This window comes from Mirounga leonina, unplaced genomic scaffold, assembly GCF_011800145.1.
Source record: "Mirounga leonina isolate KUSES-001 unplaced genomic scaffold, KU_Mleo_1.0 Mir_260, whole genome shotgun sequence".
Taxonomy (NCBI): Eukaryota; Metazoa; Chordata; class Mammalia; order Carnivora; family Phocidae; genus Mirounga; species Mirounga leonina.
The window spans coordinates 111,998-130,816 of record NW_023270642.1 but is presented as its reverse complement, the minus strand read 5'-3'; the positions used below and the strand labels follow the sequence as shown (position 1 = coordinate 130,816).

At 35.8% G+C, this 18,819-nt stretch overlaps 1 protein-coding gene across 1 annotated transcript in view; it reads right to left on the bottom strand.

Annotated features, from left to right (window-relative positions):
* CCDC7 (coiled-coil domain containing 7) overlaps window positions 1-18,819 on the bottom strand; it is a 175,613-nt gene that overhangs the window by 72,338 nt on the left and 84,456 nt on the right. The window contains exons 10-11 of the mRNA XM_035029523.1: window positions 6,803-6,833; window positions 6,282-6,371 (exon numbers count right to left, since the gene is read on the bottom strand). Coding sequence (XP_034885414.1) covers window positions 6,282-6,371; window positions 6,803-6,833 — 121 coding nt within the window. The remainder of the gene's footprint in view (window positions 1-6,281; window positions 6,372-6,802; window positions 6,834-18,819) is intronic.

The window sequence follows — 18,819 nt, the reverse complement described above, 5'->3', positions numbered from 1 at the left end:
GCATAAACACAGAGCTACCTGAGGTAAGCAGCACAGCACCAACACTAGCTGCCTAACCTGCTTACACCAAGTACTATACCCATGCACTCTGGCAGTACTGCCCTTCTCCATCAAGCCTGCCTCAATCCCAGCAGAGCAGGCCACTCCCCCAGAAGACCAGCAGAAACCCCTGCCCACAGCACATCTCCCAACAAGAGAGTTTGGCAGGGTTTCAGTTCTAGTGGTAGTATCAGGTGTCATTTAACAAACAGACCAGAGCAAGCCTTGTTAAAATTCACCACATTCTGGCCAAGGACCAAACACCGCCAACTGCAGGTGAGGACAGCCTCTTCAGATGACCGGCCTGAAGGACAGAGCAGCCAAAATACAGCAGCAAAGCGCAAGCAGCACACATCAGAGACACTCCCTGGAAGTGCCAGGCCCTGGGCACTATAAGATCTCTTCTTCATAAAGCCATTATCTCTCAGGAGCAGGAAACATAACTGGCTTTTCTAACACAGAGAAGGCAGAGACTTAAACAAAATACCAAGACAGAGGAATTCATCCCAAATGAAAGAACAAGATAAGGTCATGGCCAGAGATCTAAGTGAAACAGATATATGTAACATGCCTGATGGAGAATTTAAAACAACAGTCAAGGATACTCACTGGGCTTGAGATAAGAATGGAAGAATTCAGGGAGGCCCTTAACCCAGAGATAAGAGTTAAAAAGAAATCATTCAGAAATGAAAAAATGCAATAACCAAGATTAGAAATAGACTGGATGTAATGAATACAAGGCTCGAAGAAGCAGAAGAACAAATAAGTGATACAGAAGATAAAATAATGGAAAATAATGAAGCTGACAAAAGAGAGAAAGAAGAATTATGGAACATGAGAACAGACTTAGGGAACTCAGTGACTCCACCAAACATAATAACATTCATATTATGGGAGTCCCAGAAGAATAGGAGAGAGAAAAGAAGGCAGAAAATATATTTGAGGAAATAATAGCTGAAAATATCCCTAATCTGGGGAAGGAAACACAAATCCAGATCCATGAGGCACAGAGAACTCCCATCAAAATCAACAAAAGCAGGCCAACAACACCAAGACATACTGTAATTAAATTGGCAAAATATAGCAATAAAGAAAAACAACCTTAAAAAAGCAGCAAGACAGGGGTGCCTGGGTGGCTCAGTCATTAGGCGTCTGCCTTTGGCTTGGGTCGTGATCCCAGGGTCCTGGGATCGAGCCCCGCATCAGGCTCTCTGCTCAGTGGGAAGCCTGCTTCTCCCTCTCCCACTCCCTCTGTTTGTGTTCCTTCTCTCGCTGTCTCTCTCTCTCTGTCAAATAAATAAATAAATAAATCTTAAAAAAAAAAAAAAAAGGCAGCAAGACCAAAGTCCCTAACTTACCAGGGAAGACCCATAGAGCAAGCAGGATATTTTTCAAAAGAAACTTGGCAAGCCAGAAGAGAGTGGCATGATATACTCTAAGTACTGAATGGGAAAAGTCTGCAGCCAGAATATTCTATCCAGCAAGGTTATCATTCAAAATAGAAGGAGAGATAGAGAGTTTCCCAGAGAAACAAAAACCAAAGGAGCTCATAACCACTAAACCAGCCCTTCAAGAAATATTATAGGGGACTCTTTGAGTGGAGAAATCTCCAGAAACACTCACTTTACAGGTAATACAAGAACACTAAATTCATATCTATCAACAATTACTCTGAATATACATAGACTAAACACTCCAATCAAAAGACAAAGGGTGTCAGAATGGATATAAAAACAAGACTCATCTATATGCTGCCTACAAGAGACTCATTTTAGAACTAAAGACACCTGCAGATTGAAAGTGAAGAGATGGAGAAATATTTACCATGCAAATGGAGGTCGAAAGAAAGCTGGAGTAGCAATATTTATGAGACAAATTAGATTTTAAACCAAAGACTGTTACAAGAGATGAAGAAGGAAATAATAAAGGGGACTATCTGACAAGAAGATCTAACAATTGCAAATATTTATGCCGCCAAGATGGGAGCACCCAAATATATAAAACAATTAATAACAAACATAAAGGAACTAATTGATAATAATACAATAATAATAGGGAACTTTAACACCCCATTTACATCAATGGACAGGTCATCTAAACAGAAAATCAACAAGGAAACAATGGCTTTGAATGACAGATAGACCAGATGGACTTAAGTTATATTCAGAACATTCCGTCCCAAAGCAGTAAAGTATACATTCTTTTTGAGTGTACATGGGACATTCTCCAGAATAGATCACATACTAAGTCACAAATCAGGCCTCAACAAGTACAAAAAGATTGAGATCATATCATGCATATCTTCCAACTACAATGCTATAAAACTTGAAGTCAACAACAAGAAAAAATTTGGAAAGACCACAAATACATGGAGGTTAAACGATATGCTACTAAACGATGAATGGGTCAACCAGAAAATCAGGAAGATATAAAAAAAAATTGTGGAAACAAATGAAAATGAAAACACAATGGTCCAAAACATTTGGGATGCAGCCAAAGTGGTCTTAAGAGAGAAGTATATAATAATACAGGCCTACTTCAAGAAGCAAGAAAAATCTCAAATAAACAAACTAACCTTACATCTAAACAAGCTAGAAAAAGAACAACAAATGAAGCCTAAAGTCAGCAGAAGGAGGGAAATAATAAAGATTAGAGCAGAAACAAATGCTATAGAAACTAAAAAAAAAAAAAAAAAAAACCAATAGAACAGATCATTGAAACCAGGAGCTGGTTCTTTGAAAAATTTAATAAAATTGATAAACCCCTAGCCAAACTTATCAAAAAGAAAAGAGAAAGGACCCAAGTAAATCAAATCACAAATGAGAGGAGAAATAATCACCGCCACCACAAAAATACAAACAATTATAAGGGAATATTATGAAAAATTGTATACCAATAAGCCTGGAAGAAATGGATAAATTCCTAGAAACGTATAAACATACAAACTACCAAAATTGAAACAGGAAGAAATATAAGATTGAACAAACCAATGACCAGCAAAGAAATTGAATCAGTAATAAAAAAATCTCCTAAGAAACAAAAGTCCAGGGCCAGATGGCTTCAAATGCAAATTCTACCAAACATTTAAAGAAGAGTTAATACCTATTCTTCTCAAATTATTCCAAAAAATAGAAAAGGAAGGAAAAATTCCAAATTCATTCTACGAGGCCAACATTACCCTGGTACCAAAACTAGATAAAGACTCCAATAACAAAGAAAACTGCAGGCCAATATCCCTGATGAACAAGGATACAAAAATTCTCAATAAAATACTAACAGACAAAATCCAACAGCACATTAAAAAATCATTCACCAAAATCAAGTGGGATTTATTCCTGGGCTGCAAGGGTGGTTCAATATTCACAAATCAATCAATGTGATACAGCACATTAACAAAAGAAAGGGTGATCCTTTCAATAAATGCAGAAAAAGGATTTGACAAAGTACAACATCCATTGTAAAAACCCTCAACAAAGTAGGGATAGAGGGAACATACCTCAACATCATAAAAGCCATATATGAAAAACCCACAGCTAATATCATCCTTAATGGGGAAAAAATGAGAGCTTTTCTCCTACAGTCAGGAACAAGACAGGGATGTCCACTCTCACCACTGTTATTTAACATAGTACTGGAAATCCTAGCTACAGCAATCAGACAACAAAAAGAAATAAAAGTATCCAAATCAGCAAGGAAGAAATCACATTTCACTATTGGGAGATGACATGATACTCTATATAGAAAATCTGAAGACTACACCAAAAAAATTGCTAGAACTGATACATGAATTCAGTAAAGTTTCAGGATACAAAATCAACATACAGAAATCTATTGCATTTCTACACGCCAGTAATGAAGCAGCAGAAAGAGAATCAAGGAACCAATCCCATTTGCAACTGCACCAAAAACCATAAGATACCTAGGAATAAACCTAACCAAAGAGGTAAGAGATCTATACTCCGAAAACTATAAAACATTGATGAAAGACATTGAATGTGACACAAAGAAATGGAAAAACATGCCATGCTCATGGATAGGAAGAACAAACATTGTTAAAATGTCTATATTACCCAAATTCTACACATTTAATGCAATTCCTATCAAAATACCAATAGTATTTTTCACAGAGCTAGAACAAACAATCCTAAAATTTGTATGGACCCACAAAAGACTCCAAATAGCCAAAGCAACCTTGAAAAAGAAAAGTAAAGCTGGGGGCATCACAATTCCATACTTCAAGTTATATTACAAAGCTGTAGTGATCAAGACAGTATGGTACTGGCTCAAAAACAGGCAAATAGATCAATGGCACAGAATAGAAAACCCAGAGATGAACCCAAAACTACACACATTCAATTAATCTTCAACAAAGCAGGAAAGAATATCCAATGGAAAAAAGTCTTCTCAACAAATGGTGTTGGGAAAACTGGACAGCAACATACAAAAGAATGAAACTGGAGTACTTTCTTATACCATACACAAAAGGACTAAAGGATTAGGATTAAAGACCTGAATGTGAGACAGGAAACCATCAAAATCCTAGAGGACAACACAGGCAATAACCTCTTTGACATCAGCTGTAGCAACTTCTTACTAGGTATATCTCCTGAAGCAAGAGAAACAAAAGCAAAAATAAACTATTGGGACATCAAAATAAAAAGCCTCTGTACAGAGAAGGAAACAATCAACAAAACTAAAAGGTAATCTTTGGAATGGGAGAAGATATTTTCAAATGACATATCTGATGAGGGGTTTAGTATCCAAAAAAATATAAAGAAAATATAAAACTCAAAACCCAAAAAACAAATAATCCAGTTAACAAATGGGCAGAAGACATGAATAGATATTTTTCCAAAGAAGATATCCAGATGGCCAACAGACACATAAAGACATGCTCAACATCACTCATCATCAGGGAAATGCAAATCAAAACTACAATGCGATATCTTCACGCATGTGTCAGAATAGCTAAAATTAACAACCGAGGAAACAACAGGTGTTGGCAGGATATGGAGAAAGGGAAACACTCTTGCACTGTTGGTAGGAATACAAATTGGTATAGCCACTCTGGAAAACAGTTTGGAGGTTCCTTAGAAAGTTAAAAATAGAATACCCTACTATCCAGCAATTACACCACTAGGCATTTACCCCCAAAATACAAAAATAATAATTCAAAGGGATACATGTCCCCAGATTATCAACCAACAGCCAAATTATGAAAAGAGCCCAAATGTCCATTGACTGTTGAATGGAAAAAAAGATGTGATGTGTATACACACACACACACACACACAAACATACAAACATACATACATATGGACATACACACATACACATGATGGAATATTACTCAGCCATGAAAAAGAATGAATTCCTGCCATTTGCAATGACATGGATGGAACTAGAGAATATTATGCTAAGCAAAATAAGTCAGAGAGGGGCACCTGGATGGCTTAGTCGGTTAAACATATGCCTTCAGCTCAGGTCATGATCCCTGGGTCCTGGGATTGAGCCCCACATAGTTAACCCCACATCGAGCCTGTTTCTCCCTCTCCCTCTGCTGCTCCCTCTGCTTGTGCTCTCTCACTCTCTCTCTCAAATAAATAAATAAAATCTTTAAAAAAAAATAAGAGAAAGACAAATAACATATGATTTCACTCATATGTGGAATTTAGGAAACAAAACAAACGATCATAGGGGGAAAAAAGAGGAAAACCAAGAAACAGACTCAGCTATAGAGAACAAATTGAGGGTTACCAGTAAGGAGGTGGGTGGGGGAATGGGTTAAGCAGGTGATGGGGATTAAGGAGTGCACTTATTATGATGAGCACTGGGTGTTGTATGTAAGGGTTAAATCAGTAAATTGTACACTTGAAGCTAATATTAATACACTGTATGTTAACTGGAATTTTTTTAAGACTTAAAAAGAAAATATATTTGAAAACTCTAATTAATTGGACATTTTTTAATTACTTGAAATTTTAATAAATAAATATTTGGCCTAGAAATGTCTTTTGGAATGTTTAAATTTTATGTCCATTTTTCATAGCATTTTTTTGGTTTTAATAGCTAATATGGTAATTTAGAAAATAGCATTATTTTATTTTTTAAAGCACAGCTGTTAACTATTATTAATATCAAAAATGTATTATAAAGCATTTAAATATATCTTTAATTTCTATCCTACAATAATAAGGTTTTTTAGGTATTCTACCATTTTCAGACACTAAAATTGAACTAACCTCAGTATTCTTCAGCTTTTGTAATTCATTTTCCAGCCCCAATTTCTCCTCTAATAACACTTGAAAATCACTTTCCATTTGTTTGAATTTCTAAAAACAAATATTATAATTTTAGTAATGATGAAAAGCATACATTTCAATATAGAGAAATTATTTGGGCACTTAATTATTAAAGTAAGAAATTCTTCATTAACTCATGAAAATATGAACCATTGGTATTAATCTGCATAATGAATGATAATTGGGGCTGAAAGAGGCAAACAAACTATAAGTACAATGAATAGAAATTTAGAAGACTATATGGTATTATAGTTCAATATTTCAGAAGTGAACGGTTTTTGAGTGATAATAAGGTCTAGTAAAGTCAAAAAAGACAAAGCTTCCCAGCATACATATGCACAGAAATTTCTTGAATAAACTGAGGAAGTATTGAATCTTTAAGATTATTCATCCTGACAATTTCTAGAATCTAACATTATCAAGGGCAAAGTGCAATTTCAAACTGAGAGTGCTATACTTACAGCCTCTAACAAACCTTGATCACTCACAGCTCTGAAAAACAAACCAAAAATATCTATAATGTATTATCCTTTTACATTTTTATTTTTACTTATATAACATACTTACATATTTTCTTTGAAAAAAAATTAAGAATACAAACAAGGTTGAAGTACGCTTTGACTACCATTCCAAAAATCCAATTCTCTCTCTAGAGATATTATCAGATTGTTGTGTATCTTTTCAGAACTTGCTTGATGCATTCATAAAACGCTACATGTACCTATTCGATTCTATAATTTTTGCTAGTGGGTTAGATGACTGTTTTGTTTTCTTTTTCACATAAATGGCATCAATGTATATATTGTCCTAAACTTATTATTTTCACTTAACCCAATGTCTGAGATCTACTTATATTAATAAATACAGATATATTTCACTCCTTTTAAGTACCACTTCTTGTTCCATAGCAGGATTTGGCAAACTTTTTCTATTAAGAGCCAGATAGGAAATATTTTAGACTTTGCAGGTCAGATGATCAATCGGTCACTACCCCAGCTCTGCAAAAGCAGCTATAGATGATAGGTAAATGAATGGGTCTGGCTAGATTTGACTCAGGGGCTGCAGTTTGCTGAACACTGCTCTAAGGTATGAGTAAACTATATTTTTGATAAATTAGTTATTTATTATAATCCAAATTTTTTAAGCTTTAAGATATAATTAACATACCATCCAATTCATTTATTTAAAGTGTAGAATTCAATGGGTTTTAATATATTCGCCAACTTGAGCATCTATTTTAGCTATTAAATTTTAGAACATTTTAATTACCACAAAAAGAAACTCTGTACCCATTAACAGTCACTCCCCATTCTTCCCAGCACTGCCTCAACACTGGCAGACACTAATCTACTTTTTGTCTCTAGAGATTTGCCTATTCTGGATATTTCATTTAAATAAAAATATATTTATTTTATTTTATTATTGAAAGCTCTTTAGCATAATGTTTTCAAGGTTCATCCATGTTGTGGCATATATCAGTGCTGTGTTCCTTTTAACTGCCAAATATTATTCCATTGTACAGGTGTACACATTTTATTTATCCATTCATCAGTTTATGGGCATTTATATTGTTTCCAATTGGGGCTATTATGAATAATGCTACTATGAATATCCATGTACAAGTTTTTGCTTATATATGTTTTTGATCACTCAGGTATAAACCTAGGAACAGAATTTCTGGGTCATATGTTGACTTTGTATTTAACATTTTGAAGAACTGACAAACTCGTTTCCATAGCAGACACACCACTTCAATTCCACCAGCAATGTATGAGGGTCCCAATTCCTCTGCATCCTAGCCAACAACTGTTACTGTCATCTTTTTTTTCTTACAGCCATCCTAATGGGTGTGAAGTGGTATATCACTGCAGTTTTGATTTGAAATTCCCTAATGACAATGATATTGAATATCTTTTCATGTGCTTATTGACCATTGGTATACCTTGCTTCAGAAAATGTCTATTTCAGATTATTTGCCCATTTTTAATTTGGGTTTTTTATCTTTTTATTATTGAGGCATAAGAGTTCTTTATATATTCTACATACAAGTCCCTTATCAAATAGATGATTTGTGAATAGTTCTTGCATTCTGAGTTACCTTTTCACACTCTTGATTTATCATTTGCAGTACAAAAGTTTTTAATTTTATGAAAGTCAACTTATCTATTTTCTTTTCTTTTGTTGGTTGTGCTTTTGGTGTCCTATTTAAGAAGACATTACCTTACTCAAGGCCACAAAGATTTATTCCTATGTTTCTTCTAAAAGGTTTATAGTTCTAGCTCTTAAATTTAGGTCTTTGGTAATTTTTGAGTTAGTTCTAGTGGATAGCACGAAGAAAGGATGCAACTTCATTCTTTCCCATATGGACATCCAGTTGTCGAAATATCAGTTATTAAAAAGACTATTCTTTCCACAAATGATATATCCAATAAAAGGTTAATATCCAAAATATATAAAGAATTTACTGAAGTCAACACCACAAAAACCCACAATCTGATTTTTAAATGGGCAAAGGACATGAATCGACATTTTTCCAAAGACATACACACAGCAAACAGACAAATGAAAAGATACCCAACATCACTAATCATTGGGGAAATGCAAGTCAAAACCATGATAAGATATCACCTCCCACCCTCTATAATGGCTAAAATCAAAAACACAAGAAATAAGCGTTGGTAAGGATATGGAGAAAAAGAAACACTTGTGAACTTTTGGTGGGAATACAAAGTGTTGCAGCCACTGTGGAAAACAGTATGGAGGTTCCTTAAAAAAAAAATAAACAATAGCACTACCTTACAAATCCAGTAATCACACTACTGGGAATTTAACCAAAGAATACAAGAACACTAATTTAAAAGGATAGATGCACCCCTACGTTTATTGCAGCACTATTTACAATAGCCAAACTATGGAAGCAGCCAAAGTGTCCATCAATAGATGAATTGATAAAGAAGAAATACAGATATAGATGATATAGATATAGATGGATATACACACACATTCAATGGAGTATTTATTCAGCCATATTAAGAATGAAATGTTACTATTTGCAACAACATGAATCTAGAGGGTACAATGCTAACTGAAATATGTCAGAGAAAGACGGATATCATATGATTTCACTCATACGTGGAGTTTCTTGTTTTCTTTTTTTTTTTTTTAAGATTTTATTTATTTATTTGACACAGAGAGAGATAGCAAGAGCAGGAACACAAGCAGGGGGAGTGGGAGAGGGAGAAGCAGGCTTCCCGCCGAGCAGGGAGCCCGATGTGGGGCTCGATCCCAGGACCCTGGGATCATGACCTGAGCTGAAGGCAGACACTTAACAACTGAGCCACCCAGGCGCCCCCATATGTGGAGTTTAAGAAAACAAAAGAACAAAGGAAAAAAGGGAGAGAGACAACCCAAGAAACAGACTCCTAAATATAGAGAACAAACTGGTGGTTACCAGAGGAGAGGTGGGTGGGTGGATGGATGAAATAGATAAAGGGGTTTAAGAATACACCAAGTAATGTATAGAATTGTTGAATCATCTTATACACCTCTGAAACTAATATGAGACTCTTTTAATTATACTTGAATAAAAAATAAAAAATTTTTTTTTAAAAAAGACTATTCTTTTCTCTACTGAATTGTGTTGGCCTCCCTGTTAAAAATCAATTGACCATAAATTTAAGGGTTTATTTCTGGATATTCTATTTTATTCCACTGATGTATATAGGTCTAACCTTATGCCAGTACCACTTTGTATTGATTACTACAGCCTTGTATAAAGATTTAAAATTAGTTAAATGTAAAAAATCATAATAAAAAAATAATTAATTAAATGTGAGTCCTCCAACTTTGTTCTTCCTAAGATTTCTTTGGCTATTCTGGATTCCTTGCATTTGTACATGAATTTTCAAATCAGCTTGTCAGTTCATCAAAAAGAAAGTTGAGATTTTGACAGATTGCATTGAATCTGTAGATCAATTTGAGGAGCATTGCCATTTCAAGATTATTAAATCTAACAGCCCATGAAAATGGAATATCCATTAATTAGGTCTTCTTTAAGTTCTTTCAAAGCTTTGCAGTTTACAGTACACAGGTCTTATACTATTTTTGTTAAATTCTTTCTTGTTGTCTGTGATGTTATTTTAAATGGAATTGTTTTCTTTATTTCATTTGTGGAATGTTCATCACAGTGTACTAGTCTTAAGGCTGCTGTAAAAAAAAAAATCACAATCTGGGTAACTTAAAACAAAAATTTATGCTCTTACAGTTCTGGAGACTATAAATCTAAAATTAAGTTGTTAGAGCCATGCTCCCTCTGAAACTTCTAAAGGAGAATCCCTGTTTGCATCTTCTAGCTTCTAGTAGTCCCTTGTATCCTTTGGATTGTAGTAGCTTAAATCCAATCTCTGCCTCCATTACTTCTTCCCTCTTTGTGTACTGTCTTCTCCAATTATTACAAGGATACCAGTCATATTGGAATAAGGACCAATCCTATCCCAGTATGACCTCATCTAAACGAATTACATCTACAATGACCCTATTTGAAAATAAGTTCATTATGAGATACTAGGAGTTAGAGCTTCAACATAACTCTTTGGGGAACACAATTCAACCTGTAACAATTAGTGTATAGAAATACAATTGATTTTTATTTATAAATATTGTATGCAGCAAAATGTGAATTTATTTATTTCTTCATATATATTTTAGTGGATCCCTTAAGATTTTCTGTATACAAGATCATGACATCTACAAAAAGAGGTAGTTTTACTTGTTCCTTTCCAATACAAACACTTTCTTTTTATTTTATTTTATTATGTTATGCTAATCACCATACATTACATCATTAGTTTTTGATGTAGTGTTCCATGATTGTTTCCATATAACACCCAGTGCTCCATTCATTACATACCCTCTTTAATACCCATCACTGGGCTAACCCATCTCCCCAACCCCCTCCCCTCTAGAACCCTCAGTTTGTTTCTCAGAGTCTACAGTTTCTCATGGTTCATCTCCCCCTGAGGGGTGGAGAGAGAGAGAGAGGCCTAGAATATATATTAGAGCAAATCATAGCTGAGAATTTCCCTAATCTGGGGAATGAAACAAAGATTCGCGCCCAAGAGGAGAGAGGAACCCTCCCAAGATCAAGGAAAACAGACCAATGCCCCAGCATGTAATAGTAAAACTTGCAAATCTTAGAACTAAGGAAACCATCTTAAGGGCAGTTAGGGGGAAGAGATTCCTTACGTACAGAGGGAGGAACATCAGAATAACGTCAGACTTATCCACAGAGACCTGGCAAGCCAGAAAGGCCTGGCAAGGCATATTCAGGGTACTAAATGAGAAGAACATGCAGCCAAGAATACTTTATCCAGCAAGGCTGTCATTTAGAATGGATGGAGAGATGCAGAGCTTCCAAGACAGGCAGAAACTGAAAGAATATGTGACCACTAAGCTGGCCCTGCAAGAAATATTAAGGGGGGGTTCTATAAAAGGAGAAAGACCCCAAGAGTGATATAGAACAGAAATTTACAGAGACAATCTATAGAAACAAGGACTTCATAGGCAACATGATGACAATATATTCATATCTTTCAATAATCACTCTCAACCTGAACAGCCCAAATGCTCCCATAAAACGGCACAGAGTTGCACATTGGATAAAAAGACAGGACCCATCCATATGCTGTCTACAAGAGACTTATTGTGAACCTAAAGATACACCCAGACTGAAAGTGAAAGGATGAAGATCCATCTTCCATGCCAACAGACCTCAAAAGAAAGCTGGGGTAGCAATTCTTGTATCAGACAAATTAGATTTTAAGCTAAAGACTGTAGTTAGAGATACAGACAACACTATATCATTCTTAAAGGGTCTATCCAACCAGAAGATCCAACAATTGTAAATATCAATGCCCCCAACATGGGAGCAGGCAAACACATAAGCTTGGGTTGTGGTCAATCTGAGAACACGTTCAGAGGAATAGGTATTAAGGAGAAAAAAGATGGCGGAGAGGTAGGGAACCCTATTCTAACCGGTCCCCTTCTCTCTAGGAATTCTAGTACTATGTTGAACAATATAGAGTCAAAATAGTTATATTGATAACCAAAATAAAGAGTCATATTGATAACAATATGTTAATTGTAGGAGACGTCAATACTCCACTCTCAGCAATAGACAGATTATCTAAGCAGAACATCAACAAAAAAACAAAAGCTTTGAATGACACACTGGACCAGATGGACCTCATAGATTTATATAGAACATTCCACCCTAAAACAACAGAATACTCATTCTTCTCGAGTGCACATGGAACTTTCTCCAGAATAGACCACATACTGCGTCACAAATCAGGTCTCAACCAATACCGAAAGATTGAGATTATTCCCTGAATCTTCTCAGACCATAATGCTTTCAAATTGGAACTCAATCACAAGAAAAAATTTGGCAGAAATTCAAACACTTGGAAGCTAAAGACCACTCTGCTCAAGAATGTTTGGGTCAACCAGGAAATCAAAGAAGAACTTAAACAATTCATGGAAACCAATGAGAACAAAAACACATCAGTCCAAAACCTATGGGATACTGCAAAGTCGTCCTAAGGGGGAAATACACAGCCATCCAAGCCTAACTCAAAAAAAAAAAAAAAAAAAAATCCCGAATTCACCAACTAACTCTACACCGTAAAGAACTAGAGAAAAAGCAACAAACGATGCCTAAGCCACGCATTAGAAGAGACATAATTAAGATTAGAGCAGAGATAAATGAATTAGAAACCAGAAACACAGTAGATCAGATCAACAAAACCAGAAGCTGGTTCTTTGAAAGAATTAATAATATCGATAAACCACTGACCAGATTTATCCAAAAGAAAAGGGAAAGGACCCAAATTAATAAAATTATGAATGAAAGGGGAGAGATCATGACTAACACCAAGGAAATAGAAACAATTATTAGAAATTATTATCAACAACTATATGCCAATAAATTGAGCAACCTGGAAGGAATGGATGCCTTCCTGGACACCTATAAACTACCAAGACTGAAACAGGAAGAAATTCACAACATGAATAACGAGATTAAAGCAGTGATCAAAAACCTCCCCAAAAAACAAGAGTCTAGGGCCTGATGGATTCCCCGGGGAATTCTACCAAGAATTCAAAGAAGAAATAATACCTATTCTCCTGAAGCTGTTTCAAAAAAATAGAAACAGAAGGAAAGCTTCCAGACTCATTGTATGAGGCCAACATTACCTTAATCCCCAAACCAGGCAAAGACTCCATCAAAAAGGAGAATTTCAGACCAATATCCCTGAAGAATATGGATTCCAAAATCCTCAACAAAATCCTAGCTAATAGGACCCAACAATACATTAAAAGAATCATCCACCACGGCCAAGTGGGATTTATACCCGGGATTCAAGGGTAGTTCAACATTCACAAATCACTCATTGTGATAGAACACATTAATAAGAGGAGAGAGAAGAACCATATGTTCCTCTCAATTGATGCAAAAAAAAAAAAAAAAAAAAAAAAAAACATTTGACAAAATACAGCATCCATTCCTGATTAAAACTCTCCAGAGTATAGGGATAGAGGGAACATTCCTCAAGTTCATAAAAACCATCAGTGAAAAACCCACATTGAATATCATCCTCAATGAGGAAAAGCTGAGAGCCTTTCCCTTAAGATCAGAAACACAACAAGGATGCCCACTCTGGTCACTATTGTTCAACATTGTACTAGAAGTCCTAGCAACAGCAATCAGATAACAAAAAGAAACAAAAGGTATTCAAATTGGCAAAGAAGAAGTCAAACTCTCTCTCTTCGCAAATGACATGATACTTTATGTGGAAAATCCAAAAGACTCCACCCCCAAATTACTAGAACTCACCCAGCAATTCAGTAATGTGGCAGGATACAAAATCAATGCACAGAAATCAGTTGCTTTCTTATACACTAACAACGCAACTGTAGAAAAATTAGAGAAACAATTCCATTTACAATAGCACCAAAAACCATATGATACCTCGGAATAAACCTAACCAAAGATGTAAAGGATTTATACTCTAGGAACTACAGAACACTCATGAAAGAAATTGAAGAAGACACAAAAAGATGGAAAAATATTCCATGCTCATGGATCAGAAGAATAAACATTGTTAAAATGTCTATGCTACCCAGAGCAATCTATACTTTCAATGCCATCCCAATCAAAATTCCCAGGACATTTTTCAAAGTGCTGGAACAAACAATTCTAAAATTTGTATGGAATCAGAAAAGATCCCGAATTGCCAAGGAAATGTTGAAAAAGAAAAAACAAAGTTGGGGGCATCATGTTGCCCGATTTCAAGCTATATTACAAAGCAGTGATCACCAAGACAGCATGGTACTGGCACAAAAATAGACATACAGACCAATGGAACAGAATAGAGAGCCCAGACATGGACCCTCAACTCTATGGTCAAATAATCTAGGACAAAGCAGGAAAAAATATGCAATGGAAAGAAGACAGTCTCTTCAATAAATGGTGCTGGGAAAATTGGACAGCTTTATACAAAAGAATGAAACTCGACCATTCTCTAACACCATTCACAAAGATAAACTCAAAATGGATGAAAGACCTCAATGTGAGACAGGAATCCATCAAAATCCTAGAGGAGAACATAGGCAGTAACCTCTTTGACATCGGCCACAGCAACTTCTTTCAAGATACATCTCCAAAGGCTAGTGAAACAAAAGCAAAAATGAACTTTTGGGACTTCGTCAAGATAAAAAGCTTCTGCACAGCCAAGGAAACAGTCAGCAAAACAAAGAGGCAACCCACAGAATGGGAGAAAATATTTGCAAATGACACTACAGACAAAGGGCTGATTTCCAAGATCTATAAAGAACTTCTCAAACTCAACACCCAAAAAACAAATAATCAAGTCCAAAAATGGGCAGAAGACATGAACACTTTTAAAAAGAAGACATACAAATGGCTAACAGACACATGAAAAAATGTTCATCATCATTAGCCATCAGGGAAATTCAAGTCAAAACCACATTGAGATACCACCTTACACCAGTTAGAATGGCAAAAATTGACAAGGCAAGAAACAACAAATGTTGGAGAGGTTTTGGAGAATGGGGAACCCTCTTACACTGTTGGTAGAAATGCAAGTTGGTACAGCCACTTTGGAAAACAGTGTGGAAGTTCCTCAAAAAATTAAAAATAGAGCTACTCTATGGCCCAGCAATTGCACTCCTGGGTATTTACCCCAAAGGCACAGATGTAGTGAAAAGAAGGGCCATATGCACCCCAGTGTTCATAGCAGCAATGTCCACAATAGCCAAACTGTGGAAGGAGCTGAGATGGCCTTCAACAGCTGGATGGATAAAGATGTGGTCCATATATACAATGAGATACTACTCAACCATCAGAAAGGATGAATACCCAACTTTTACATCAACATGGATGGGACTGGAAGTGATTATGCTAAGTGAAATAAGTCAAGCAGAGAGAGTCAATTATCATATGGTTTCACTTATTCATGTAACATAGGCAATAGCATGGAGGACATTAGGAGAAGGAAGGGAAAAACAAAGGGGGGGGGTCGGAGGGGGAGATGAACCACTAGAGACTATGGACTCTGAAAAACAAACTGAGGATTTTAGAGGGGAGAGGTTGGGGGGATGGGTTAGCCCGGTGATGGGTATTAAGGAGGGCATGTACTGCATGAAGCACTGGGTGTTATTCGAAAACAATGAATCATGGAACACTACATCAAAAACTATGATGTACTGTATGGGGACTAACATAACATAATAAAATAAAATTTAAACAAAAAATTTTTTAAATTAAAAAAAGAAAAAGTATTAGTTCTTTCTTAAATGTTTGGTAGAATTCCCCTGGAAAGCCATCCAGGCCTGGACGCTTGTTTATTGGGAGTTTTTTTTATTACTGCTTCAATTTCCTTGCTGGTTATGGGTCTGTTCAGATTTTCTATTTCTTCCTTTTCAGTTTTGGTGTTGGTCATGATCTCTCCTCTTTCATTCATAATTTTATTTATTTGGGTCCTTTCTCTTTTCCTTTTGGTAGGTATGGATAGAGGTTTATTGATCTTATTAATTCTTTCAAAGAACCAGCTTCTAGTTTCATTGATCTGTTCTGTTCTTTTGGTTTCTATTTCATTGATTTCAAAGTTCTAATCTTTATTATTTCTCTCCATCTGCTTGGTTTAGGCTCTATTTGCTGTTCTTTCTCCAGCTCCTTTAGGTGTAAGTTTAGCTTGTGCATTTAAGTGTTTTCCAATTCTTTGAGAAAGGCTTGTATTGCTATGTACTTCCCTCTTAGGACCGCCTTTGCTGTATCCCAAAGGTTTTGAACAGTTGTGTTTTCATTTTCATTTCTTTCCTTGAATTTTTGTAATTCTTCTTTAATTTCGTCATGACCCATTCATTCATTAGTAGGATGCTCTTTATTCTCCAAATGTTTGAGTTCCTTCTAAATTTTCTCTTGTGATTGAGTTCAAGTTTCAGTGCATTTGTGATCTGAAAATATGCAGGGAATAATCCCAATGTTTTGGTATCAGCTAAGACCTGATTTGTGACCTAGGATGTGATCTATTCTGGAGAATGTTCCATGTCCACTCAAGAAGAATGTGAATTCTGTTGTTTTAGGATGGAATGCTCTGTATATATCTGTGAAGTCCATCTGGCCCAGGGTGTCATTCAAAGCCTTGTTTCCTTGTTGTTCTTCCAGGGTGTCATTCAAAGCCCTTGTTGCTGTGAGTGGGGTGAAGTCCCCTTGTATTATTGTATTATTATTTGTTTTTCTTTAATTTTATTATTAATTGGTTTATATAATTGGCTGCTCCCAAGTTAAAGAGCATAAATATTTATAATTGTTAGATTCTTGTAGGATAGACCCTTTAATTATGACACTATACCACAGTGTCATTGTGTCATCTCTTATTACAGTCTTTGGTTTAAAATCTAATTTGTCTGATATAAGGATTGCCACCCCAACTTTCTTTTGATGCCCTTTAGCATGATAAATGGTTTTTCCACCCCCTCACTTTCAATCTGGAGGTGTCTTTAAGTCTAAAATGAGTCTCTTGTGGACAGCATATAGGTAGGTCTTGCTTATCCAAACTGATACTGCGTCTTTTGTTTGGAGCATTTAGCCCATTTACATTCAGAGTAACTATTGAAGGATATGAATTTAGTGCTATTGTATTACCTGTAAAGTCCCTGTTTCTATAGATTATCTCTGTTTCTTTCTGGTTACTGTTACTCTCGGACTCTCTCTTCACTTACAGGACCTCCCTTAATATTTCTCACAGGGCTGGTTTTAGTGATCACAGATTCTTTTAGTTTCTGTTTGTCCTGGAAGCTCTTTATCTCTCCTTCCATTCTGAATGATAGATGCTGGATAAAGTATTCTTGTCTGTATGTTTTTCTCATTTAGTACCCTGAATATATCATGCCAGCCCTTTCTGGCCTGCCAGGTCTCTGTAGATAGGTCTGCTGCCAGTTCCTACCCCTATAGGTTAAAGAGTTCTTGTCTTGAGCTGCTTTCAGGATTTTCTCTTTATCTCCGAAATGTGCAAGCTTCACTATTTTATGTCGGGGTCTTAAACTATTTTTATTCATTTTGAGGGGGTTCTCTCTACCTCCTGGACTTGAATACCTGTTTCCTTCCCCAAACTAGGGAAGTTCTCAGCTATGATTTGCTCAAATATACCTTCTCTCTCTCTTTCTTCTTCCTCTGGGACCCCAATAATTATTTTGCTTTATGGTATTGCTGATTTCTCGAAGCCTCCCCTCATGGTCTATTAGTTGTTCTTCTCTCTTTTCCTCAGCTTCCTTCCTTTCCATCAACTTGTCTTCTATGTCACTGACTCTTCTGCTTCATTTACCCTAGCTGTTAGAACATCCATTTTAGACTGCATATCAGTTAAGCCATTTTAAATTTCAGCCTGATTAGATTTCATATCTGCACTAAGAGATTCTCTGGTGTCTTTTATGCTTTTTTCAAGCCCAGGTAGTAACTTTATAATCATTATCCTGAATTCCGGCTCTGACAGTTTACTTATATCCATATCGATTAGATTTGTGGCAGAGAGTATTACCTCTGGTTCTTTGTTTTGTTATGAATTCCTCCTTCTAGTCATTTTGCCCAGAGCAGAAATAGATGAACGAGAGAACAAAATCAAAAATATCAACCACGACCCAAGAGAAGTACACACTAGACAAATCCAAGAGATCAGAAACCAAAAAAAAAAAGGAAAAAAAAAGGGAGAAAAGAGAGAATATAATCTCACAGATGGACAAAACCGGGTAATCCACTTGGTCCTGGGTGTATTTTGGTCTGTTAGAAGACACTAAATCCCAAAATTTTAAAGAAAGCAAAATTTATATATATATATATACACACAAAAATAAAATTGAATACAATGAACAGAAGCCAAAAATGAAGAATATATCTATAAAA